Source organism: Pseudorca crassidens, chromosome 7 (assembly GCF_039906515.1).
Source record: "Pseudorca crassidens isolate mPseCra1 chromosome 7, mPseCra1.hap1, whole genome shotgun sequence".
Classification (NCBI taxonomy): Eukaryota; Metazoa; Chordata; class Mammalia; order Artiodactyla; family Delphinidae; genus Pseudorca; species Pseudorca crassidens.
In genome coordinates this window covers 112,951,097-112,978,953 of record NC_090302.1, presented here as the reverse complement: position 1 = coordinate 112,978,953, position 27,857 = coordinate 112,951,097, and the positions used below count along the sequence as shown (strand labels likewise).

Below are 27,857 nucleotides of genomic sequence, written 5' to 3'. Positions count from 1 at the left end.
GCCGCAGAGCGACTGGGCCCGGGAGCCATGGCCGCTGAGCCTGCGCATCCGGAGCCTGTGCTCCGCAACGGGAGAAGCCACAACAGTGGGAAGCCCGCATACCGAAAAAAAAAAAAAAAAAAATTTTTTTGTGGATTGAAAATTTATCAACATGTATATGTGGATTATAAATATATTTTGGCAATCTGATGCATTCAAGGGCACTTTAAAAGTTGTCTAGTTAAATTACTACAGCTATGACATGTTTGGTGAAACCCAATCTGTAAGTCTGACACCAACAATCATTTCTTCCTGCTAAAACATAGAAATAATTTATCTGAAAACCGTGAGTGCTATGAAGAGTTCGATTTCTTCATAAAGATTCCTTTATAAGTTGGGCTAATCCCTGGAAGGCCTAAAAGCGAACAGAGAGAAGAATTAATAAAATTAGGATGCTGTTTAGGAAAAGTCTGTCATAACTTGAGAAATTTAAACAAAGAGTATCCATCTTAGGTTGAGATCAGACAGTGAAAAGTCAGGATTAACCTCAGTTTTATCTGGGTCAGAGGCCGTCATGTCCACTGATATACGTAGACGGAAGCACATCAGAGGCCCAGGAAATTTTTCAAATCCTTATTCCCTCAAGATCATCATTTTCTCTCAGAACTTGAATTATTTTTTTCATGTACTCTCTCACCTGCACATGCCTTCTGTATAGTTTCAGTTGTCCAGCTCTATGCATATATAACTTATGAAAAGGATATTTAGTGACATGAGAAAGCAATTCAATCAAGAACACAGCCGGAGACAACCCATCTCCAAGGATAAGTATACACTCTTCTTACACTTCCTGGACTCTTCAGTTTATGGCTCTTCTGTGGGTTCCCGACATACAGTTCTTAGGAACTTGCTTCTTGGTTTCCTGTAATCCTGGTTAAAGCTGGACTTTGTGATTAAGCAATTACTTAACTCCAATCATTCATATTATTCTATTTGACCCTTCCTCAAGAGATAGAGATGGATGGCTTCATGAATTTGTACTATGGCTCATGTTAATTCCAAGAAGGAGCGAAAGAGGTTCTCTTTGTAACTTGTTGATAATCTGCCAACACTGTTGAGCAGGTCTGAAATCTATTCGACTCCAACTTGGTCACATCATTTGTCTATAGAAGCCTGGCAACTTCTCTGAATGGTAGTTTGTGACTTTCCAACCAATACCCATTTTGCAGAAACCCAAGAAGATATCAAATAATGTTGTAACTCACAGAATAAACACAAAAAATAAATGGATATCTACTTTTACTCTAAAGAGAATATTGTACTCACCATGTCCATCTGCTCTGGAGAAGCTAAAGAGAAGGATGCTCTGAAGTAGGGGCAAGGAGCTGAACTATCAAGGTAGAAATGATATCCAGGAAGCATGAATATCTAAGAGAGTTTATGGAAAACAGGTGATGTACCATTAAAGAAAACGAAAAGAAAATATAGGTGAATCTAATCTCAGAGTGGAGGATGACTTTTAAACTTAAAAAGCAATGAAAGAAATCACAAGAGAAAAATCAATTTATATAAAATTACTGCATGTCGTACAATAAAACTAAAAGCATAGAAACCAGTGTTTACATAAATACAGGAATTCTACCTCTTCTCCATATATTATAAAGAATGCACAGAAACAGAGGAAAAACTTTAAAATGGACAAGGACAGCTTATTCAAGAAATAGAAATGGTAATAAACATGAATAAATGTTTAACATAACTAGAAAAGTAATATAAATCCAAACAATGAAATATCATTAAAAAATTTATTTTATTTCATTTTTTTAAGTTAAACTATAGCTGATTTACTATGTTGTGTTAGTTTCGGGTATACAGAATAGTGATTCAGTTATACATATGTGTATATGTATATGTATATCAATCTATCTATCTATCTTTTCTTTTTCATATTCTTTTCCCTTATAGGTTATTATAAAATACTGAGTATAGTTCCCTGTGCTATACAGTAAGACCTTGTTGGTTATCTATGTTATACATAGTAGTGTATATATGTTAATCCCAAACTCCTAATATATCCCTTCTCCCCTTTCCCCTTTGGTAACCATAAGTTTGTTTTCTATGTCTGTGGGTCTATTTCCATTTGTCAATAAGTTCATTTGTATAATTTTTTTAGATTCCACATATAGTGATATCATATGATATTTGGTTTTTTTCTGTCTGACTTCACTTTGTGTGATAATCTCTAGGTCTATCCATGTTGCTGCAAATGGTATTATTTCATTCTTTGTTTATGGCTGAATAATATTCCATTGGATATATGTACCACGTCTTCTTTATCTATTCATTTTTTGATGAACATTTAGTTTGCTTCCATTTCTTGGCTATTGTAAATAGTGCTGCAATGAAACATTGGGGTGCATGTATCTTTTTGAATTATACCTTTCTCCATATATATATTCCCAGGAGTGGGATCCCTGGATCATATGGTAACTCTATTTTTAGTTTCTTAATGAACCTCCATACTGGTTGCACCAATTAAAATTCCCACCAATAGTGTACGAGGGTTCCCTTTTCTCCACACCCTCTCCAGCATTTATTATTTGTAGACTTTTTGATGATGGGCATTCTGTCTGCTATGAGGTGATACCTCGTTGTAGTTTTGATTTGATTTTCTCTAATAATTAGTGATATTGAAAATCCTTTCATGCGCCTGTTGACCATCTGTATGTCTTCTTTGGAGAAATGTCTTTTTAGGTCTTCTGCCCAATTTTGGATTGGGTTATTTGTGTTTTTTTTTTTCTTTATATTGCGCTGTATGAGCTGTTTCTATACTTTGGAAATTAATCCTTTGTCTGTCACATCATTTGCAAATATTTGTTCCCATTCCGTAGGATGCCTTTTTGTTTTCTTTATGGTTTCATTTGCTGTGCAAAAGCTTTTAAGTTTAACTAGGTCCCATTTCTTTATTTTTGTTTTTATTTCCATTACTCTAGGAGACAGAGCAAAAATGATATTGCTATGATTTATGTCAAAGAGTGTTCTGACTGTTTTACTGTAGGAGTTTTATAATATCCAGTCTTATATTTAGGTCTGTAAACCATTTTGAGTTTATTGTTGTATATGATCTTTGAGAATGTTCTAATTTCATTCTTTGACATGTAGCTGTACTGTTTTCCTAGCATCCTTTATTGTAGAGACTGTGTTTTCTCCATGGTATATTCTTGCTCCTTTGTCATAGATTAATTGACCATAGGTGTGTGGGTTTATTTCTGGGCTCTCTATACTGTTCCATTGATCTATATTTCTGTTTTTGTGCCACTACAATACTGTTTGGATTACTGCAGCTTTGTAGTGTAGTCTGAAGTCAGGGAATGTGACTCCTCCAGCTCCGTTCTTCTTTCTCAAGACTACTTTGGCTGTTAGGGGACTTTTGTGTTTCCATACAGATTTTAAAATTATTTGTTCTAGTTCTGTGAAAAATGACCTTGGTAATTTGATAGGGATTGCACTGAACCTGTAATTGGCCTTGGATAGTAAAGTCATTTTGACAAAATTGATTCTTCCAATCCAAGAACATGGTGTATCTTTCCATCAGTTTGTGTTGTCTTCAATTTCTTTCATCGGCATTTTATAGGTTTCCGATTACAGGTCTTTTGCCTTTTTAGGTAGGTTTATTCCTAGGTATTTTATTCTTTTAGATGTGATGGTAAATGGGATTTTTTCCTTAATTTCTCTTTCTGATCTTTTGTTGTTAGTATATAGAAATGCAACAAATTTCTGTGTATTTATTTCGTATCATTCAACTTTACTGAATTCATTGATGAGCTCTAGTAGTTTTCTGGTAGTATCTTTAGGAGTTTCTATGTATAGCATCATCTGCAAACAGTGACAGTTTTACTTCTTCTTTTCCACTTTCGATTCCTTCTATTTCTTTTTCTTCTGTGATTGCTGTGTCTAGGTCTTCCAAAACTTTGTTGAATAAAAGTGGTGAGTGTGGGCATCCTTGTCTTGCTCCCAATCTTAGAGGAAATACTTTCAGATTTTCACTGTTGAGTATGATGTTAGCTGTGGTTTTTTCATATATAGCCATTATTATGTTAAGGTGTATTCCCTCTGTACCCGCTATCTGGAGAGTTTTTATCATAAATGTTGAATTTTATCAAAAGCTTTCTTGTCTCTATTGAGATGATCATATGGTTTTTATTCTTCAATTTGTTAACGTCGTGTGTCACACAGATTGATTTGTGGATATTGAAAAGAACTGCAAAAAATACAAACATGTGGAGGCTAAACAATATGCTACTAAACAACCAGTGAATCATGGAAGAAATTAAAGAGAAAATCAAAAAATACCTAGAGAGAAATGAAAATGAAAACATGATGATCCAAAACCTGTGGGATGCAGCAAAAGTAGTTCTAAGAGGGAAGTTTATAGTAATACAGTCATACCTTGGGAAACAAAAAATCTCAAATAAATAACCTAACCTTACACCTAAAGCAAATAGAGAAAGAAGAACAAACCAAACCCATAGTTAGTAGAAGGAAAGAAATCATAAAGATCAGAGCAGAAATAAATAGAGACTAAGAAAACAATAGAAAAGATCAATGAAACTAAAATGGAACTTGGGTCTCTGACTCACGGCAGGAGCAGAAGAGGTTATAGACCACGTCTTTGAAAACTGTGCATGAGTCAGAACTAAGCTGGGTTGTGTTAAGTCTTTGAGATTGTTGTCTAGTAAAATCATGACATTCAGAACTGTAAGAAACTGCTTTTTTTTTCATGGTGTAAATCTGGCCCCTGGTTGTTGAAGTTAGGTGAGCTGGGAATGAAATGATTTGGGGGCATTCTGGGGAGAAAATTTCAAGGCAGAAGATGAGTTGGTTTTTTTTGTCCTGATTAACAATGAAATGAAAACCATAATTTCTACCAATATTGTGGAACAGCTTAGGGATGTGCCAGAAGCAAGTTTCTGTAGAGAAGGAGGGGATGGTAATAATCTCCTTGCAAGATAACCAAAATTTGGGCTAAGGCAGCAGTGTTAGGGATTACTTAGAAAAGGTAAAGAAAGGTATGTGCAACAGGGTATATAGAGTAAAAGAAAGGGACTGAAAAAAAATGACAATAAATATGAAGTCTGTATCCTTAGCTCCTAGTTCAGGGATACACACATCAAATGTTCTGGAGAATAATGGCATTGATAAGAAAGCAAAAATAAAAAAGTAATAAAATTGATTTATTACACTAAAATGCACTTATATGAGTTAAGTCATTTAAGTATTTATTAAGCACTTTCTATGTGCTGTTATTAGCATTAAAACAATTAATAAAGCATGAGTCCTGAGGTCAAGTATGATGATTACAGGGAATGAGTGACTTTCCCAGGGGAGTGGATTGGCTCTTGGGTCCAGGCAGCCAGTTCTCAGCTCTGACCTCTAGACTGTCTCTTATGCTCTAGCACAGGAGTTTGCCAACAACAGGATCTGTTCTTTGTACTCACTGCCTCAAGACAGAAGTGATACTAGAAACAGAACTTGGTGTTTACAAAAGAGTGATGAACATGATAAAGGAATTAATTAATGGCGAACGGTTGATTGATTTTGTAAATTGGAAAGCGACACAGAAGCATATTTAGACGTCTCAGCTTAATTAGTGCCTCTGAATGAAATCTAAGTAGACATGATTTAAGTACAAAAGGAGAAAAAAAACCTAGAAGAAATCCTTGCGGATTAATTTTAAGTGAAAAAAACAGGATATAAACTTTTCTGTGTAATTTTAATCATGTAACATAATTGCAGAGCATTATTTAAAAAAAACCCAGACTAAAAAATGGGCAGAAGACCTGAATAGATGTTTTTCCAGAGAAGAAATGCAGATGAACAACAGGTACATGAAAAGATGCTAAATATCACTAATCAACAGGGAAATGCAAATCAAAACAAAGAGATATCACCTCTTACCTGTAAGTATGTATATTAACAAAAAGAACACAAATAGCAAGTGTTGGCGAGGATGTGGAGAATAGGGAACCCTCCTCCGCTGTTGGTGGGAGTGCAAATTGGTGCAGCCACTATTGAAAACAATATTGAGGTTCCTAAAAATCTAAAACTAGAGCTACCATATGATGCAGCAATCCACTCCTGGGTATATATCCGGAAAAAAGAAAACACTAATTTGAACAGATACATGCACCCCAATATGCATTTCAGCATTATTTATAATAGCCAAGATATAGAAACAACCGAAGTGTCCATCAACAGATGAATGGATAAAGAAGATGTGATATGTGTGTATACACACACACACACACACACACAATGGAATACTACTCAGCCATAAAAAAGAATGAAGTCCTGCCATTTGTGACATGAATGGACTTGAGGGGTATTATGCCTCGTGAAATAAGTCAGAAAAAGAGAAATAACATGTTATCACATATATGCAAAATCTAAAAAAATAAAATGAATAAATACAACAAAAAGAAACAGGCTCACAGATAATACAGAACAAACTAGTTACCAGTGGGAAGAGGGAAGGGAGGAAGGACAAAAGAAGCGTAGAGGATTAAGAGGTACAAACTATTATGTATAAAATAAAGAAGATACAGGATTTATTATATAGCACAGGAAATACAGCCAATATTTTATAATAACTTTAAATGGAGTCTAATCTTTAAAAATACTGAATCACTATGTTATATACCTGAAACTAATGTAATATTGTAAATCAACTATGCTTTAATAAAAAAATAATTTCATAGCCAAAATACTAGATGTATACAACCTCTTCAAGAAAATGTATCACAAGTGGTCACAAAATCTGGGTGGTAAAATTATGGGCTATTTAAAATTTTTTCATTATGCTTTACTGAAGTATAATGCTATCATGAGTATGCTTTACTTTCATAATCAGGAAAAAAAATCCTTCTATTGTAAATACTAATGGCTTATATTTATCAAGCATTTACTATATGCCAGGTGTTAGTCTAAGTGCTTTATCCATATTGACTGCTTTCATCATAGCAACCCTAAGAGGGAGGGATTCTTATTATCTGCATTTTCCAGATGAAACTCAGGAAGGGCAGCTCATCCAGTGCCACATATCGGGGCAGGGCTGGAGCTGGGATTCACACCCAAGGACGTGGCTCCAGAGACTGTGCTCTTAGCCACTAAGCTAATCAGTAGCTGAGCTGAATGACTGTATTTCCCCTGGTTTAGACCAGGAGACTAATTCCGTAACCCAAAATCTATTCTGTTCTTAGTAAGGAGTTCATGTATCTGATAGGCAAACATTATGCCTTGGGTTGGCGGGCCGTGATCAACATCTCTCGCCATTTTTATTATTACTTTAAAGAAAAAATATAGCTTTTCTTCCTGTTTTACCTCTTTCTTAAAGGCTTTCTCTTCAATCAGTTTTCTTACATCATGAAGGCCCTTAATTTTAATCCATAAAAACATTCCAGCAGTAGGAACATGCCATTCTGCCAAACCTACAAACAAAAGAACAGAAGAAATTTTCCCGAGACCATTTTTGATGATGTCAGCTATATCGCTGAAATGACAAATTGCAGTAACTGTAAACTAGTATTTCCAAAAAAGTTCCTTTGGTGATAGCATTTTTTAAAAATATAGTTTTAGGAGTCCTGAAAATTGGTGTTCTGAGTTTTATTTTAAAAAGTAAGGGGAGGGTTTGAAAGGGAGAGAGGGGACTCGTGTATATTTCTGATTTTAGTGGGTCTCAGGGCAGTGCGGGAAATCCAGTGCCATGCCCGCCTCCCTTTCTTAGAACTGTCCCTAAGCCAAATGTGGCTCTTTCAATTTTAGAAGAGGATTCCTCCACCCTTTCTAGAGCCTTCTAGTGTTTCAGTAAATCCTATCGTTTACATAATCGTTCAGAAGTCCAATGAATTGAAGTTTTTATTGCAATGTAGTTAAGAAGTACTTAAAATTCAGGAATTCCTGGTGTATTTGTAGGCTTTATATTTCATTGAACATAAGGATAGAGAAACCAAGAAGGAACAAGAGTTATTTTGATTTTTACCTTTAAAAAAAAAAACCTTGATGTTGATTAAAACCTTTTTTTCAACTTCACCATAGGAAATGGTAGAATAGTACTCTTATCAAAAAGATAGTAATTGTGTTTTTACCACGACTACATAGGGAACAAGATATGAGGGAAATAAGTGAATACTTTGTATTTACTATTATTCCTACAAAAGGCATTTTTAGTGGTGTAATTAAAGCCGGGTAATTCATTTTACTTTCTTCCTTAATAGAAGGGTAAGCTGTGACAAAGCGAGAGAGAGGCATGGACATATATACACTACCAAACGTAAGGTAGATAGCTAGTGGGAAGCAGCCGCATAGCACAGGGAGATCAGCTCGGTGCTTTGTGACCGCCTGGAGGGGTGGGATAGGGAGGATGAGAGGGAGGGAGACACAAGAGGGAGGAGTTATGGGAACGTATGTATATGTATAACTGATTCACTTTGTTATAAAGCAGAAACTAACAAAAAAGTAATTTAAAAATTAAGAAAAACAAATAGTAAAAAAAAAATCTAAAGCATTTTGAAATCAAATTAGCAATAGAAATACTACTGATTAATGAGGTTCATGATTAAAAGGCAAATCATCTGTAATGAGAAATCCACCTTAGACTGTACTTAGTTTGTACTATTGTACTGTTTTGTCTTTATAGAGTCTAGTTAGAAAAGGAATATGTTATGTCACAATTCCTCTTCTATTTGGAGCAAAATTTTGAAAACCTTTAGAGTACAGGTATTATTTAGCTTTAAGTAGATTATTGCTGGTGTTAGACTAATTGGTCGTTTTTCTTCAAACCACAGTTACTTTGCAGCAGTCAGTTATAGTAGAAACGCGTAGAATCGTGCCAGGGTTTGTGCTCTTACTTCTGAGATCATTCATAGGGTAACATTTTCTTGACAAGAATACTCCTGGACCCTGTTTCCTTCCCCAGGGTTATTAACAATACTCTGTGGTGTGTATCACTTACTCATATAAGGGCTACTGTTCATCCCAGGACAGGATGTAGGTTCCACTCACCACTTAACCACTTGTCTGCAGCTGCCAATAATGCATCCCTCTGCTTCCTATAGAAATCAGTAACCCTAGAAGAAGAAAACAATGAAAAGGATGTGTTTGCTACATTGATTGCAGACACTAAAAGGCTCTGGAGTCCATTCTGTAAGAATCTATTTTCTATCTTGATGAAAATGTTGAATTCTTGATGAGGGAATAGAGCATATTTATTTGACCTGTTGGGTGGTAAACTATTTACCATTGTGGTTTTTCCATTATTTTGGAATAATTCAAAAATGAAAATTAATAGAGTGAAGTCCATTTCTATGTAAAGTATGGAACCTAAAATACAATACCTGTCTACATGAGCCAGGAAGCCCTCTTCTCCCCATTGGTACAGAAGCTGTGATACCAGGAGCTAAACAGGATGAGACAGTAATAAGGTCATCATTCATCCTCTGAAATGTGTTTTTTGCCCAAACGTAAAAGCAAACCACTCTTGATCATGTGCAAACCACCCTAAGAGGATGCTACAGGCTGTACCAAGCTTTGTAGAGCCAGCGATTTATAATAAGATTGATTATTAACAATGACAAGAATAATAGTAAAAATAACAAAGTATTTATGTGGTCCTTGCTATGTGCCGGAAACTGCTGTACCATATGAACGTATTTAAGCTAAGTTGATCTTCGTAATACCCTTATTAGGCAGGTCATGATTTCTAATATACTGAGTAAGAGACTGAGGCATGAGACGAAGTTAACTTTCCTGAGGTCACTGCTCCTCAAAGAGCCTGGACTTAGGTCAGACTGTCCAGTCTGAGATCCACCCAATAACTGCCGCCCTGGATGGTCTCTAAATATAAAACACATACAGTCGCAGAGGGTTTCTACAGGCATGTGCTCCGTTCACCATGTTTCTGTTTGGCTGAAGGCTTCCCTAAGCTGTGTGGCTGACAGGGTCTTGGTGCTCCGTCCTGTTGTCAGGCCTGAGCCTCTGAGGTGGGAGAGTCAAGTTCAGGTCATTGGACCACCAGAGACTTCCTGGCTGCACGTAATATCAATTGGCAAGAGCTCTCTCAGAGATCTCTGTCTCAATGCTAAGACCCACCTCTACCCAATGGCCAGCAAGCTCTAGTGCTGGATGCCCCATGCCAAACAACTAGAAAGACAGGGGCACAACCCCTCCCATTAGCAGAGAGGCTGCCTAAAATCATACTAAGTTCAATCTCACCTCAAGAAACAAGAAAAATCTCAAGTAAACAAGAAGAAAAGAATAGCAAAGATCAATAAAACTAAAAGCTGGTTCTTTGAGAAGATAAACAAAATTGATAAACCATTAGCCAGACTTATCAAGGAGAAGAGGGAGAGGACTCAATAAAATTAGAAATGAAAAAGGAGAAGTTACAACAGACAGCGCAGAAATACAAGCATCCTAACAGACTACTACAAGCAACTCTATGCCAATAAAATGGACAAATTCTTAGAAAAGCACCACCTTCTGAGACTGAACCAGGAAGAAATAGAAAATATAAACAGACCAATCACAAGCACTGAAATTGAAACTGTGATTAAAAATCTTCCAACAAACAAAAGCCCAGGACCATATAGCTTCACAGGCGACTTCTTTCAAACATTTAGAGAAGAGCTAACACCTATCCTTCTCAAACTCTTCCAAAATATAGCAGAGGGAGGAACACTCCCAAACTCATTCTACGAGGCCACCATCACCCTGATACCAAAACAAGACAAGGATGTCACAAAGAAGGAAAACTAAAGGTCAATATCACTGATGAACATAGATGCAAAAATCCTCAACAAAATACTAGCAAACAGAACCCAACAGCACATTAAAACGATCATACACCATGATCAAGTGGGGTTTATACCAGGAATGCAAGGATTCTTCAATATACGCAAATCAATCAATGTGATACACCATATTAACAAACTGAAGGAGAAAAACCATATGATCATCTCAATAGATGCAGAAAAAGCTTTTGACAAAGTTCAACACCTATTTATGATAAAAACTCTCCAGAAAGTAGGCATAGAGGGAACTTTCCTCAACATAATAAAGGCCATATATGACAAACCCACAGCCAACATCATTCTCAATGGTGAAAAACTGAAACCATTTCCTCTAAAATCAGGAACAAGACAAGGATGCCCACTCTCACCACTCTCATTCAACATAGTTTTGGAAGTTTTAGCCACAGCAATCAGAGAAGAAAAAGAAATAAAAGGAATCCAAATTGGAAAATAAGAAGTAAAGCTGTCACTGTTTGCAGATGACATGATACTATACATAGAGAATCCTAAAGATGCTACCAAAAAACTACCAGAGCTAATCAATGAATTTGGTAAAGTAGCAGGATAAAAAGTTAATGCACAGAAATCTCTTGCATTCCTATGCACTAATGATGAAAAATTTGAAAGAGAAATTAAAGAAACACTCCAATTTACACTCCTAGGAATAAACCAACCTAAGGGGACAAAAGACCTGTATGCAGAAAGCTATAAGACACTGATGAAAGAAATTAAAGATGATACAAACAGATGGAGAGATATACCATGTTCTTGGATTGGAAGAATCAACATTGTGAAAGTGACTACACTACCCAAAGCAATCTACAGATTCAATGCAATCCCTATCAAGCCACCACTGGCATTTTTCACAGAACTAGAACAAAAAATTTCACAATTTGTATGGAAACACAAAAGACCCTGAATAGCCAAAGCAATCTTGAGAACGAAAAATGGAGCTGGAGGAATCAGGCTTCCTGACTTCAGACTCTACTACAAAGCTACAGTAATGAAGATAGTATGTTACTGGCACAAAAACAGAAATATAGATCAATGGACCAGGATAGAAAGCCCAGAGATAAACCTATGCACATATGACACCTTATCTTTGACAAAGGAGGCAAGAGTATACAATGGAGAAAAGACAGCCTCTTCAATAAGTGGTGCTGGGAAAACTGGACAGCTACATGTAAAAGAATGAAATTAGAACACTCCCTAACACCATACACAAAAATAAACTCAAAATGGATTAAAGACTTAAATGTAAGGCCAGACACTATAAAACTCTTAGAGGAAAACATAGGAAGAACACTGTTTGACATAAATCACAGCAAGATCCTTTTTGACCCACCTCCTAGAGGAATGGAAATAAAAACAAAAATAAACAAATGGGACCTAATGAAACTTAAAGCTTTTGCACAGCAAAGGAAATCATAAACAAGACAAAAAGACAACCCTCAGAATGGGAGAAAATATTGGCAAATGAAGCAACTGACAAAGGATTCATCTCCAAATATACAAGCAGCTAATGCAGCTCAATATCAAAAAAACCCCACAAACAACCCAATCCAAAAATGGGCAGAAGACCTAAATAGACATTTCTTCAAAGAAGATATACAGATTGCCAACAAACACATGAAAGTATGTTCAACATCACTAATCATTAGAGAAATGCAAATCAAAAGTAAAATGAGGTATCACCTCACACCAGTGAGAATGGCCATCATCAAAAAATCTCCAAACAATAACTGCTGGAGAGGGTGTGGAGAAAAGGGAACACTCTTGCACTGTTGGTGGGAATGTAAATTGATACAGCCACTACGGAGAACAGTAGGGAGGTTCTTTAAAAAACTAAAAATAGAACTACCATATGACCCAGCAATCCCACTACTGGGCATATACCCTGAGAAAACCATAACTCAAAAAGACATGTACCACAATGTTCATTGCAGCTCTCTTTACAATAGCCAGGACATGGAAGCAACCTAAGTGTCCATCGACAGATGACTGGATAAAGAAGACGTGGCACATATATACAATGGAATATTACTCAGCCATGAAAAGAAATGCAATTGAGTTGTTTGTAGTGAGATGGATGGACCTAGCATCTGTCATATAGAGTGAAGTAAGTCAGAAAGAGAAAAAAAAATATCGTATGCTAACACATATATATGGAATCTAAAAAAAAAAAAGGCTCTGAAGAACCTTGGGGCAAGACAGGAATAAAGATGGAGACATAGAGAATGGACATGAGGACGTGGGGAGGGGGAAGGGTAAGCTGGGACAAAGTGAGAGAGAGGCATGGACATATATACACCACCAAATGTAAAATAGATAGCTAGTGGGAAGCAGCCGCATAGCACAGGGAGATCAGCTCGGTGCTTTGTGACCACCTAGGGGGTGGGATAGGGAGGGTGGGAGGGAGATGCAAAAGGGAAGGGATGTGGGGATATACGTATGCATATAGCCGATTCACTTTGCTATACAGCAGAAACTAATACAACATTGTAAAGCAAGTATACTCCAATAAAGATATAAAAAAAAATTAGTTCCAGAAATTGAACAAATGTTATGATCAAAATAAAGAGAAAAATTGACAAAAAAATAAACAACTCCCCCCCCATGTACAGTCGATACATGAAGTTATACAATATATTCAGAGATTTTCTATCCAAAATGGGAGTTCTAAATGTAAATGGATAGTGAAATTTGTTTGATAACAGATACAGAAAATATGGAAAAGTCCCCAACTTGATAAAACACGGGGACACGTGCACTTTGTGGAATGCATAATGTCAAAGAAATGTCCCTTCTACATAAACTACCCCTTTTGAGTTGTTAGGTAGCAGTCCTGTCCTCATGGTTGGTTCTCAAGATTGCCTTAGGGATGGCTCCAATCATTTCTCAAAGCTTGTGAAGAAATTTATACATTCGCCACAAATAATTTTACTGTATTTAATTAAAATACATTCCAGCCGCTGTTTGTAGGGAGCTTAGCACATGGGCAGTGAAGGGAGAGATCGGGCCACGATGTGGGTTTGGAACCCTTGCTCTCAGATTCCAGGACAGCGAAGCTAACGGTGTGTTACTTCACCAAAACTCTTCTGTCCTGTCGAGTCCAACACAGTTTTCATGGGATTCCTGGGCTAGATGCCAGGACACAGCTGAATAAGATCTCTGACCCTCAAGGAGTTTGGTCTACACTGTGAAACAGTACCAGGTCCATTCAAATCTCTTTTGGCTTTTAGAGCAAGCATCTGCTGTGCATGGTCTCCTAATTCAGTCCATGCGGAACTAGAGGTGCAATCAGTGATTTCTCTCCCTGTCATGTTCACTCAGTCTTATTTGCCAACATCTATTTTGTTTTATGATCTGATTCAAAAAAATTCCTATTTCCTAAGTTGTCCATACCTGGGCAAAAGTGCTGGGGTGCATCGTTGAAACTTGTATGTGTAAAACAATTCTCTCGATCAAGGGCTTTGGACCAGTTATAAACCCTATTCGCAACCTGCACAAAGAGAGAAAAGGCACAGTACCAACCCTGCATTAACAATTAATACCATGTTAGTGATTTCATGGGGAAGAAAGTTGTGACCTGGGGACAAATGGACCTAGACAGTTAACACAGTCTAATAAAACAACTTCTTATTTAAAATACACATTTAAATTAAATTGTACAGTTAAAATAGAATGCATATCTGACCAGGTATTTCTAAATGTGCTCTTTCGTATATGTAACCAAAAACCTGACCAGTCCCCCTACAGCTGTAAATTTAATGGCCAACTATCTTTGACCACTGGGGACAGGTTGGGAGAAAAGCCTGGTATTAATAGATAAAATCAAACGGGAATACAGGTATCTTAAATGAGAACTGTTTGCTGAGGTGCAGCCTCTGTCACCTTTAGATGCAGCCTGCAGGCACAGCCAGGGCCTTACCCAGAGGACAGGACTTTGGAAAAAGAGTCAGCTCGGATGACACGCCCATCAACGTCCATGGAGAGAAAAGTCGGTGCCCGGGGCTTGAAATGGAAGAAAAATACTGTTGGTTTGGGAAGTCTGTTAGAGACCGTATCCCTACTTTGTGCAGAGACTGGGGAGGAATGGATTTGGAGAACAGTAGGACAAACATCCTTTTCCTTGTCTTCATCTCAGCCCTTTGAAATGGAGTAAGAACCAGAGATGCACGTTCTTCTATTCGTATCTGCCGATCTTCACGGCTTTTCTGCCAAACACACACACACGTCCTCGCACTTGCTCACGCTGCCACTCCCGTGAGTTTAGAGGAACCTCACACAGGACCTCCTCGTCCCAAGGCTTGAGATCCAGGATGTACAGATTTCGAGGAAGGATTCAAGAAAAACTAGTTTGGAAAAGACCAAAGCGAAGAGGGCCGTCAGCATTCAGGGCTGTTTAGGAAGAGATGCTGAGCCTTATACCAACTAGAAACACAACAAAGGTGCAAGGGAAGACGAGCAGAGTAGTCGGTCTGCAATGCTGAAACTTCCATATTTACTTCAAACGTAAATGCCAACAAGAAAGGGGGCCATGGTCGTGTTGAAGGTGGGCGGCAGGCAGACATGGTATTCAGGCAAACTAGATAAAAAGCCAAGAGTTCTGTTTCTTCTCCGTAGATATAGAGTGGGGACTGAGTGCGTGTGTTTGTTCTGTGCAGCCCTGAGAGCAAATACAGTGTTGGATTTTGCGGAATTGGGCATTGGGAGTCTGTACCACTACTGCTGTCTCCTGGGAAACCGTGCTCGTGGACAGTGGTGTACATATATAGTGGGAAAGGATCTAAAAGCCCATGATTCTGCAGGAAAGTCCCCGACCCTAAGTGACAGGGATGGCGAGCGGGCAGCATGATGCTAGGCACGCCCCTCCTCTGCCCACCACCGCCTCATGACCGAGCGCGGCCGTCCTTCTCCTTCCGCCTGGACACGCCTCCCAAGTCCTCCGCCCGTCAGCCACCCCCGAGAGACTGAGGTTGACATCCAAGGAGACACCCACTCCGTAACCCTGGCACGATGTCTAAGGAGCCACGACCTGGATTTGGAGTCCAGACGACCCTCACCCTTGACTCACTCGACCCTCCACGTGCCTGGCACAGAGAGCCAGCCGCTATTCTAAAGGAAAGGAATTTCTGGAAAGAGCAGTAATACCAGAGATGAAAATGCTCAGCAGCCCGGCTAAACTCACATCAGCACAGTAACCTACAGCCACTTGTCTACTGATTGTGGGCTGAGTTGACACTGCACTTACCTTGTTGAACTGCATAAAATAGTAAGGATCGTCTTCTATGATGAGGAAGTCGTATTTTCTTGCGAGCTAAAAAAGGTTAAAGGAGCATGTTTATTTCTTCACAGCGCTCGAAGATGAAAATCACTTGGAACCACAGTTCTTTGTACTCATTCATTCATTCATCCAAGAAGCTACTGAGGGCTCCGTGTCCTAGGAGGACAGGAGCCAGCCCTAAAAGCTCTGTCCTCAGGGAACTTACGATCTGGTGGGAAAGACAGAAGGAACGTGAGCCAGTGGATAGTGAACAGAGGGTCAGGAGGGAGGTTTTGAGGGCTGGGCAGAAGGTTAAAGAGGGTGGATGTCTGAGAGAGAGAGAGTGACATGGAAGCTCCAGGAGAGCTCAGGCCGGCAGGAAGGACCAGGCGTGCAGATGACAGGGCAGAAGATTTTAGACTGAGGGACCAGGAGCAAAGGCCCTGGGGGTGAGAAAATACTTGGCATGTTTAAGGGATAGACGTTTATAGAAGGCATAGGTGTGTCAGGGACAGAAGGAAGGCTCTGTAGCTGCAACAAGAAGGATGTGAGAGACCTGAGAACCGAGGCCCAGGTCGCATAACTGTGCGTGGCAGGTGAAGGACTCTGATCTTGTTTTAAGTGCAGGGAAGCAGCTGGAGGAGCGGTTGTAGATCTACACTTGAGCAGGAAGGACCCCACGGAGCCGGGGGTGGGAGCTGTGAGGAGGGGGGAAGTCACGGGGTCCGGGAGGGCGGGCGGGCGGCCAAGGAGACGGTGGGTTTGGATAACGTTGGTGGTGGGAGCCACGGGATGCATTGGAGGTGGGGGTGAGGGGAAGACAGAAGGAAGAGAGGGGAGGAAGAGGTGAGTTTAACACTACACCAACAGTAACGTCTCTTTCAACCAAAATATCAATTAAAGGGAAAGGAAAACCTCATAGCAAGAGCGTAATAGTTTCTTGAGTTTAAATTTATGGGGACCCTTTTATTAAAAATCATCTTCCTTGGGCTTCCCTGGTAGCGAATGGTTGAGAGTCCGCCTGCCGATGCAGGGGACACGGGTTCGTGTCCCGGTCCGGGAAGATCCCACGTGCCACAGAGCGGCTGGGCCCGTGAGCCATGGCTGCTGGGCCTGTGCGTCCGGAGCCTGTGCTCCGCAACGGGAGAGGCCACAACAGTGAGACGCCCGTGTACCGCAAAAAATGAAATAAAATAAAAAAATCATCTTCCTTGAGAGCAAGAGGCTAATCAGAGAAGGAACTTGAGAGCACTCTTCTAAAGGGTCAGAAAGAAACAAGAACACAGCCACGGAACACAATCTTTGAAAATACCTCGTAGATTTCCTTTTTGCGGTTAGTTGTTAATGAGTTCCCGGCAGGGTTGTTGCCATTTGGGACAGTATAAAGAAATTTGGGGGTGTTTTTCTTGGGGTTCTTTGAATCTTCTGGTTTCCATTTGGAAAGTATTTCTCTGAGGGAGTCTGGAATAATCCCGTGCTCATCACTGGAAATGTTAATAATGTTGCAGCCCAGTGGTTGCACCTGTGGAGGACAGGAGAAAAGAAAACCCAAGACTCAGACATGATACCAAATATCATAGTCACTGGCTCTTACAGTAACGAAAATGTTACCATTTACACCCTTAAACACAAACCTGCACTCAGCCCTACACCCAAGGGCTAAGGAGGTATTTTCTGATTCCACTGTTGCCCCGGTTAAGCTTCCATTATGGTTCAAAAATATTCCCTGTCAATTCCTAGAGGAAGGGTAGACATCCCTGCTCATATATGTCAGGCTTGGCCAGGGGTCTGGCTTTGGTCAATAAATTGCGTGCAGCAGTGATGGGTGTTCCTTCCAAGCAGAAGCTTTAAATCCCAGCATGGGTCTCTCGTTCCCTGTTCCCTCTGCTCTAAGACTGGCAGCGGTCCAGATGAGGCTGCTTCTGTCACTCTGGGGCCTGGGATGAAGATGGCATGGCACAGAGCTTGGTGGCCTGACCGTGGACACGGCGTGTGAGAGAAAGACAGGACTTTGCAGCCATAGGCCAGCGAGATAAGGGGTCAGCTATTCCACAGCATAACCCAGCCTCTTCTGACTGTATCATCTTTATAATTATGGTTGGGACTGCTTCATAAAATAGGAGTTTATTAAGGAATTTTTTTACAAAGTAAATTCATCACATACAGCATCTGTGATGCTAATACATAAAATAGTTATAAGCAGAGGTGATATTCAAAATATTGGACAGGTGGTGTAGCACGGGCACTTCAGGTGCATCCTGTGGGCCCCATGCCAGGTCAGCATTAGCTCTGTACCATGGGGGGTTCAGGGTGGTCTTAGGAGAGGAGCCAGGGAGCATAGTGGCAGTGGCTCATCAAGGCATGTGGAAGTGTTTCAATACTGTACCAATTGCAGAGGCTGAAGTTGAAAGTAGTGGCCTTGCTTATAGACATAGTTTTATAAAAGTCTTGTGTTTTTATGTTTTATGTTCATAAAGAAAAAATTGGGACTTATTAACAACAAGCAAAGGAAACCATCAACAAAATGAAAAGACAACCTACAGACTGGGAGAAAATATTTGCCATCAGTGCAACTGACAAGGGATTAATTTCCAAAGTATACAAACAGCTCATACAGCTCAATATCAAAAGACAAAAAAAACAACCCCATCAAAAAATGGACAGAAGACTGAAGTAGACATTTCTCCAAAGAAGACATACAGATGGCCAACAGGCACATGACAAGATGTTCAACATCCCTAATTATTAGAGAAATGCAAATGAAAACTACAATGAGGTACCACCTCAAATGAGTCAGAATGCCCATCATCAGAAAGTCTACAAATAATAAATGCTGAAGAGGGTGTGGAGGAAAGGGCCTCTGACATTGTTGGTGGGAATGTAAATTGGTGCAGCCACTATGGAGAACAGACAGTGTGGAGGTTCTTAAAAGACCAGAAGTGGAGTTACCATATGATTCAGTGATCCCACTCCTGGGCATATATATGGAGAAAAGTATAATTCAAAAAGATACATGCACCCTAATGTTCATAGCAGCACTATTGACAATAGTTAAGACATGGAAGCAACTTAAAATGTCCATCAACAGATGAATGGATAAAGAAAATATGGTCCATATATACAATGGAATATTACTCAGACATAAAAAAGAATGAAATAATGCCATTTGCAGCAACATGGATGGACCTAGAGATTATCATACTAAGTGAGGTAACTCAGACAAAGACAAACATCATATGATAGCACTTATATGTGGAGTCTAAGACAAGGATACAAATGAACTTATTTACAAAACAAACAAACTCACAGACATAGAAAACAAACTTACGGTTACTAAAGGGGAAAGGTGGGGAGGGATAAATTAGGAGTTTGGGATTAACATGTACACACTACAATATATAAAATAAAAAACAGCACGTTCCTACTGTATAGCACAGGGAAGTGTATACTCAATATCCTGTAATAACCTATCATGGAAAAGAATGTGAAAAAGAACAGATATATATATATATCTGAATCACTTTGCTGTATACCTGAAACTAACATGACATTGTAAGTAAACTATATTTCAATAAAAATTAAGAAAAAAAAACCCAATAATTGAGTGAAGTTCTCAGAAAAAAATTTTTCAAAGAATACACAAACACTCATATTAGTCATCAAACGTAGACTTATGCACTAAGTGAGAATAATCCAGACCCTACTTGTGGCAAATTTAAAAGGCCTTAGACTTTAAAAACACATGTACATGAATAAAGCAAGTTCATCTTGGGCCACGAGATAAACACCCAAGACCGTCGGCGTATTCCCTCACAGCGTGGCACTGGTTTCTGTTTGGGCATGTGAAAACGTATGTTAATCGTGCTATTTACATAGATACAAGTTTCACATTTACAGGCATTGCGTAATCTTACATCTTTGGAGTTCAGGAAAATAATGCATAATTAGTATCCAATGATTAAGGCCATTATTTTACTTTAGTTTTTAAAATTGTGGTAAAATATATATAACAAAAAATCTGCCATTTTAACGTGTGGGATTCAGTGGCATTAATTACGTTCATAATGTGTGCATCTCTCACTATCAATTTCCAAAACCTTTTCATCACTCTAAACAGAAACCCTGTAGTCATTAAGCAACAACTCCCCATTTCCCCCTCCCCCAGGCCCTGGTAACCTCTCATCAACTTCCTGTCTCTGTGAATTTGCCTATTTTTGGTATTTAGTACAAGTGGAATCATACAATATTTGTCCTTTTGTGTCTGGCTTCTTTCTTTGAGCCCCTGCAGTGATGGGCAGTGCTTTACTCCTCAGAGAGCTGGGAAGGCTGATGGTTAGGCAGTTGTTACATTGAGTTGAAATTGTTTCCTGTAGTTTCTACCCTTTGGTTCAAGTTCTATGAACCTGAGGACATGCACAGACAAACCTAACTCCTCTGTCACATGGCTAGCTTTAATGTACCTGAGGACAATTCTCATGCCCCTGTGGAGTCTTGTCTCTCTGCGGAAAAGAGCATAGTTCCTAAAACAATTCAACCTATGGTATTATTTCCATTTCTTTGTTCACTCTGGTCGCTTTTCTCCGACTGTGCTCCAGCCTGTATTCACATCGACCCAAAAGTATTGTGCCCCCGACAGTGGTGTGTTCTGACCAGGGCACAGCAGAGCAGGCATGTGGTCATATAGATGGTAGTGAAAAAATGTCTTTGTAAATTAAGTCACATTTCAGGTGGAATGTTAACAAATCTGGACATGATTTTGCACAACCCAATTTTAGCACCTCTGCGTTTAGACCTTGTAAGGAGAAATGTATAAAGCAGAGGGTACATTTCACATATTTTGCATATATTAATGATTCTCCTGTTTAAGAAGAAAGATGCTATTTTATGTTTCAGTGGGCAGAGAATTCTCAAGGTGCAGTGGTTTCTTATTTGTTAGAAGAAAAGAGAGTTGCCTTTTGTAGACATGTGTACTCACAGCATGAATTGTTCCTGAATAAATAGGTTCATTTACGAGGATATTATCTCCAGGATTAACGATCATCTCAAATACCTAACAAAAGAAGCATAGGTTTGCTTCATTAGTCTGGTTTCCATTCTTAGAAAACACCTCCCCCCCTTTTTTTGTTTTAGTTTGGGCTCACTAGGATTCTAGAGGAGTTGGCAAGTTTCCTGTAAATGCCAGATGGGACGTATGTTGTGAGCCCTGGTGTCTCCATTGCAACTACTCATCTCTGCCTCTATGGTGAGAAAGCTGTAGACAATACGTCAGCCGACGGTGTGGCTGAGTTCCAATAAAACTCTATTTACAGAATCAGACAGAGGCTGGCTTGGCTCTCAAGCCACAGTTTGCAAACCTCCGTTCTGGGTTTAAAAATATATATATATATACACATAACTGGTTTGGCTCCTAAAATTCATGTATTCCTTCTTTGAATAATTTAAAAATCTTTGCTATAAGCCAGGACCTATGGAGACAAACTGATGAGTATAGTGGGATGGTTTTTATCCTCGTGGAGGTGCTAGTTCATTGAAAGCTAGATTCTAATCAAATAACTACTCAGATAAATGCATATGTAAAATCGGTGATACGCGCTATTACGTATAGATGCCAAGGCTCTACGTGCTCATTGTAGGAGGACTTGGGCACTCAGGGAACTTAGAGCATTCAGGGAGGGCTTCCCTGAGGAAGTGACGAGTAGGAGGAGGGGTGACAATACATACACAATTTGAGAAACTGAAAGAATCCTGTGGCTTGAGGTGGAGTGTGAAGAGGAGAGTGGAAGGACTCAGAGGGAAGTGGGCAGAGAGCATCCCAGGGAGGCCTTTGGGCCAAGTGAGCCCAGGGAGAATTTTAAGTAGAGGGCGGGACCGGGGAGTCAGGTGACCAGACAGGCATTTGAGAAAGTCATTCTGGCTGCAACTCAAAGTATCAAAAAGGAATGAGAGTACAGGTGGAGTCTGGGAAGTTTTCAGGCTCATTTGGGAGGTATTTGCTGCAGTCCTTGGGAAAGGTAAGGGTGGTCTGGATGGGTTGATGATGGTGGGGCTGGAGAGAACTGAGCGGCATTTAGGAAATCAGAACCAGCAGACCTAACTGTGGACTGAGGGGGCGCGAGGAAGGAGAGGTGTCAGGAGGGACCCCTGGATTTCTGGCTGTGCAGGTGGGGAGGTGGGGGGAGGAGTGCCACTGACTGAAAAACACCTCCGACGCTGTCTGTTCTGAGGGAGAAGCAGATGAGTGTGTTTTGGTGTGAGGTGCCTTTGAAACAGCCTGGGATGGATCAGGTGGATTGGTGGACGCGTGGATGTGCAGGGAGCCTGGAGTTAATGGCATGGACGTGATCGCCGAGGTGTGATGCCCAGGGAAGGGGTGTGTGTGTGAAGGGGAAAGAGGTTTGGGGGCCCAGCCTCATGGGGCTCCCATACATAAGGGACACTGCAAGTGGGGCAGGGCAAGGAGGAAGGGGAGCATTCCAGAAAGGAGGGGGGCTCAGCAAGGGTAAAGGAGACTCAGAGGTCAGGGAGGACAAGGCCCACAGTCTCGGGGGATCTTGAGGACAGTATGATGCCTTGTGACATCAGTAGAGCCACACAAGAGATTTTTCCAGCCTAAGTCAGAGGGGTCCATTCTGACTAAATCTTACATGAGTCAGAGAATAATCCTTTCCCAGCCTGTGACATCTCACAGTCCCCAGGTCAAGCCTCTCCTCCCTATATCATTTTAACAAACTAGAGCTCTTGACACACAGCACGGCCATTATCCATTGAGACAGAAGATGTGACATCTTTTTCCAATTTGGACTAGGATGTTCGATTTACTTTTCCTTATGGGCTTTTGGCCTTTTATGACAACCAGTATCTTCCTCTGACAAGTTCATTGGTTCAGGATTTACAGGACATCCTAGGACCAAACAGATCACTGAGGTGGCTTGTGTATCATCTGTGGATCAGATGAAAACCTCATCACATTCATTTCCCTTGTCAGTTAGGGGACATGAGAAAGTCAAATATCCTAAATGAGGAGGGAGGGCTGTTTATTATCTGAGACACGGACACCTAAAATAATATCCATCCTGGGGAACAAAGTGGGAGAAATAGTAAACCGGATTCCCAGGAGGCCTCTGGAACAAGCATGGCTATAAGCCAGTGAGTTACTGATGCATTTGGCCATCTATGCTCTCTTCCTCTTTGATATGACTGATGTTGCAAGAGACAAAGAAGAAACTTTCTTGTGCATCTTTCTGGAAAAAAAAAAAAAGGCACCTAAGCAAAGAAATTCACTGAAGTCCTTTTTTTCCCTACTTGTCTGGGGCATCACAAATATTTCTCTTCAACAATAAAACTGAAACAGCAGCTAATCCTTTTGTTTTTCCTAATTAAGTCCAAAAAGAAGGAGGAAAATTATAGTCTTATTACTTTAATACATTATTATGTAATAATAATTTAATGAAAATTCATGAAAACTAACCAGCTTTCACATTTACATAAAAAAGAAGAGCAAGAAAGCTACTCTGCTTTGAGATAAACAAGAGTCATACTTTCATCTAGGTGTGAGGACTGAATGTAGAGCCTCCTTATCCAGGACTAATTATTCATGAAAAAGAAAAGAAACAAATAGATGAAGCTGAGAACCATATATGCAGTCTCTTTATTGGGGGACCCCCCAGTGATGGTTACCTCTGTGGAGTTCCTGGAACCCAGGAGAGAGGCAGAGAGAGAGAGAGAGGGAAAGAGAGAGAGAAAGTAACCCAGAGGAGAAGTCAGCCACAGACACAGACATATACGTAGACCTGGAGAAGCACAGCCAAGAGGGAGTCAGGGCACAACGGGCAGCCGGCACAGACGATGACACCAGCAGACACACAAAGGAATGACGTTTCATCTCAGGAGTATCAGGATACACCCTCAAAGAATTTAAAAGTCATGTGTTGAAATGTCATAACCACAAACATAACTGAAATGTAGCCTGAATCTCCGAGCTAGATGAAAGTAAGCAGTGCTCACTAAGCTGCAGGTAGGGGTTGAGTTCTTCCTGAATGGGAATCTTGTCCTAATGACTCAGAACTCCAGGTCATTGATGGTGCGATCTCTGTTTAAGAGAAATCAGGTTGGTGAATGTCTTTAAGTTCCACTTATGATTCTAGGTGAAGACAAGGAAGCCTTCATAACCCACAGAACATGATGCTCTGTGGCTAAGGGAGAGATGGCCGTATGGGTGAACGTAGTATTTGATTCTTCCTGCGGGTGCCCTTCCTTCCAGTCTTACCTTACAGAGACCTTCTTGGCTGCCACAGGTGACACACATGTCCATTTGTCCTTGGCTGGGTGGATAATGGATGGTGGGAGGATTATGCAATTTTACTTGTAACTGTTTTAGCCAGGATAACAGCTCTGGGAGTCTAAAGCATAAAATGCACGTAAAAATTGACAGTAGTGAAAATCATAATAATAGTAGACAGGGACTAGATGGTGGCTTTATAGCAGGCACTGTAAAGGTCCTCAAATGCTTTTTGCCAATATTAATATCTTTACTTTAAAGACAAGGGAACAGACTTAGAGATTAAGCAATCCACATAAGTTAATCAGTTGGTGATTAAAAGAGCTGAGATTTGAATCTACAGCTTTCTCATTCCAAAGCCTGTACTTTTTCTTTTACGTTAGAGCTCTCACTGCGTAATTCAGTTTTTGTTTCCCTTAGGGAGATTTCTGTAGGATACCTAGAAGTGCAGGTTCAGTAAGTTCTTTGCATCATGGAAAGAAAAGCCTAGGTATACGTTATATACAATACAATTTTTATGCACCCAACATGCATTATTCTTCAATCACAGAGCAAACAGGCTTTAATAAAGTATAATTCATAGACACTCTGCAAGTTACCCTTTATCAGTGGAAGAAGACCAGCTGAGGAAAGCCTTAGAATATGTGTTCCAGTTGCCTTTATGAAATTAAACACATCTGAACTGAGGGCAACACACTTACATAGCTGCCTGTTTAGAAAGGGAACATAATCATTAAAAAAATTCCCCAGGACCTAAACTGGCTGCTTCCTGGGTCATCCTTTTCCTCCTTTCTCCTACCCTGCTTCTTCACCAAGCTATATTCTCTCTCTCTCTTTTATTCCAGTCTCAGCTCAAATGGTACCTACTTTCAAAAGCCTTCTTTCCCTCTCCTAGTCGTGTAAGGTTGAGAAGCAGTCCCTGGCATCTTAGGCATTCAGTATCATTGCTGCAATTATTTTTTCTTCTAAAACTCTTCCCCAAACCTTCCTCACTGCTGAATACCCAGTTAAAAAACGCACACGTCACTCTATCAGCGAGCTGTAGAATATTGCTCATGAAAATGAACCAACAAGGTTACATTATCTACTGATCAGTACCCAGCACTCTGAGAATACTGCAGTGCTCTCTTCATTATGTTTTCATCAAATTGGATGGTCTCTCCGTTGTCTGTGGTGATAACCGCAGTCTTGAAAGGGAACGTGTTGGGGTTTGGTGCTCCAGTCGCCAGGGAGAGGACAGATTTCGATGACTTGCCCAATATCTCAGCTACAACAAATAAGGAGGAGAAGAAGAAACACTTTCAGTGAAGACTTTCCTAAACAGAGATGGTTCAGCATGCTGCATTAAAGTCAGTAAAACTTTAAAGTGTAACGATTTCTAGTGATAGAATGCTAGTCCGAAAGAAACACAGAAGATGCCTTTTTTTGTGGGCCGACCTCACCGGTGGAGGAACTGAGGAATAGACACGTGCATCTAAGAAGGCGGAGTGATCAGGCGGACAAGCCAAGGGTCACAGCAACAGAAGGCGGGCTTCCACTCGGCCCGTCCGTGCCCGGCTCCGCGCGCACCCCTCTCTCTCCGGCGAACCCGCCCTCCCCACTCCGCACGCGCCCGCACGCTGAGCCGAACCCCGACTCCTGTGCCCGGAAGAGCCCTCTGGAGCCTAAGCAGGACGTGTCCACGGCGGCCTGCCCTCTCTCTACTGCTGATGGCCCACACTCGTGCCCGTTCCAGCGCGCCTTCTGTGCCAGGTCTGCGCAGAGCTGGGCTCAGGCCGCCCGGAGCAGCTCTGCGGGGACCGCCCCCTCCAGTGGGAGAGCAGGGCCCGCACTCACTCATGACTCGAATGGCAGAAGGCTTTCTGGCCGCGCTCACAGCCGTGATGAACCGTGTGTAATTCATTCTCGGATTCCAAGCGGCAAGCCCCGCCTTATGTGGTTGAAGCCTGGGAAAACCAAGGATCCGCGTCAATCCTGCCCCCTAATCCCTGCCCTGGAAAGGCCACCTCTGCTGTCCCCCGCGTGTGGTCTGGCGCGCGGAGCTAGGAGAGGCCGCCGAAGGCCCGGCTATTGGCTGCGCAAGAGCCTGGTTAGGATCCGGCCTGGCGCGTAGCAGGACTGGCAAAGTCCACTGGCAGGTTAGGATGCGTGCCCCTCCCGCCCTGCGCGACGCGGCCTATGGCCACCGGCCTCCCCTCCGGCGGGTTTCCAGCCCTGTGACCACGCCTCCAAGGCCCTTCAGCACACCCACTGGCCTCGGCCCTCCTGGCCGATCCCCACCCCCGGCCTGGCATCCAGCGCGTCCCCGCCCCCAGCAGCGCCTCACGGCGCGCCCCGCCCTCCACGCCTGCAGACTGGTCTCCGCCCCAGGCCTCGGTTCCGCCTGGAGACCTGGCCACGAGCCTCCAACCTGGCCATCCGTCTTGGCACAGGAGGTGCGGGGAGGCTGGCCGCCTGCCTGAACCAGGGCCTGAGGCAATTCAAAACCCGGTCTGACTCCTGACCCTGCAGCTGGAGTCGCCGCAGGAAAGCGTCGGGTTGGCCGGGGCGCCGGCGGGGATCTCCCTGAGGAGCTGGTGGAGGCGCCTGAGTCCTCTGTGCCCAGGTCCTCGAGGGCCAGCCGCACGGCCTGGGTGCCTGAGCAACAGGGCGCAAAACTCTCCTCTCAGAAGGATAACTACAGACAGTCTCCTGGGGAGTCACCAAAGCGTCGCGGGTGATTTCCAGAGCCCCTGTTTTCAAGATCTGAGCGTTTTAGAGTGAGGATGGAGTGCTGATAGAAATTTTGGGAGAATCACTCTGAGGCTGTCCTCACATTTTAGCGTCTTTCCTCCGCTTGGGTTTTTTTGACCACTCAGTGTAGATTTAGGTTGCAAGCGTCCATCCAAAAAGATGCCTGTCTTTGGGGCTAATAGCGCCTTGTTCCCTTTTCTCACAGAATAATCCTTTTCCTCAGACTCCCACCAGTTTTAGCCGTGATTTCTCCTTCCTGAATCATCCAACTGGAATGCACAGCGTTCCACGTGAGCCCTGAATGAGAGAAGATTTGGAGACAGTCTCTCTTTTTTAATTCTTAAATGGGTATTAAAGAATCATTTCTTTTCACCAAATTCCACCCTGGATTCATTCGTTCGGTAAGCATTATTGAGTTCTTCCTGCACGAGTGAGTACTGACCCTCGGCCAAGGGCTTTCTTAGACATAAATAATTTGGTCTTGGAGACACTTCTGCCCTTAGTAGGTCCTGGCAACCACAGGATAAGATAACCCAGGGAAATCTTTATGCCCCCAGCTGAGGAACACAGGGAATATCATTAGTAAAGCTACTGGAAACCCAAGCGGGGATGGAGTTCTGGATTCAGAGACTTCAAGTGGTTTAAATCAGGGGTCCCCAACTCCCTACGGGCCAGTACCGGTCCGTGGACTGTTAGGAACAGCAGGAGGTGAGCGGCGGGCCAGCGAGTGAAGCTCCATCTGTAGTTACAGCCG

At 41.4% G+C, this 27,857-nt stretch overlaps 1 protein-coding gene and 1 long non-coding RNA gene across 2 annotated transcripts in view; one reads left to right on the top strand and one right to left on the bottom strand.

Moving 5' to 3' along the window:
• The window catches only part of LOC137228233 (uncharacterized), a 560,753-nt gene that overhangs the window by 71,207 nt on the left and 461,689 nt on the right, over positions 1-27,857 (top strand). The gene's annotated exons all lie outside the window — the stretch shown is intronic.
• Positions 97-26,632, bottom strand: LOC137228227 (kynurenine/alpha-aminoadipate aminotransferase, mitochondrial). The gene is made up of 13 exons (XM_067745367.1): positions 26,207-26,632; positions 25,469-25,637; positions 24,359-24,491; positions 21,068-21,142; positions 17,405-17,614; positions 16,081-16,146; positions 14,758-14,840; positions 14,232-14,328; positions 9,372-9,433; positions 9,040-9,104; positions 7,360-7,466; positions 1,306-1,407; positions 97-394 (listed from the first exon to the last, which is right to left on the bottom strand). Exons 1-13 carry the CDS (start codon positions 26,271-26,273, stop codon positions 353-355), a joined length of 1,278 nt encoding a protein of 425 aa, XP_067601468.1. The 5' UTR covers positions 26,274-26,632; the 3' UTR covers positions 97-352.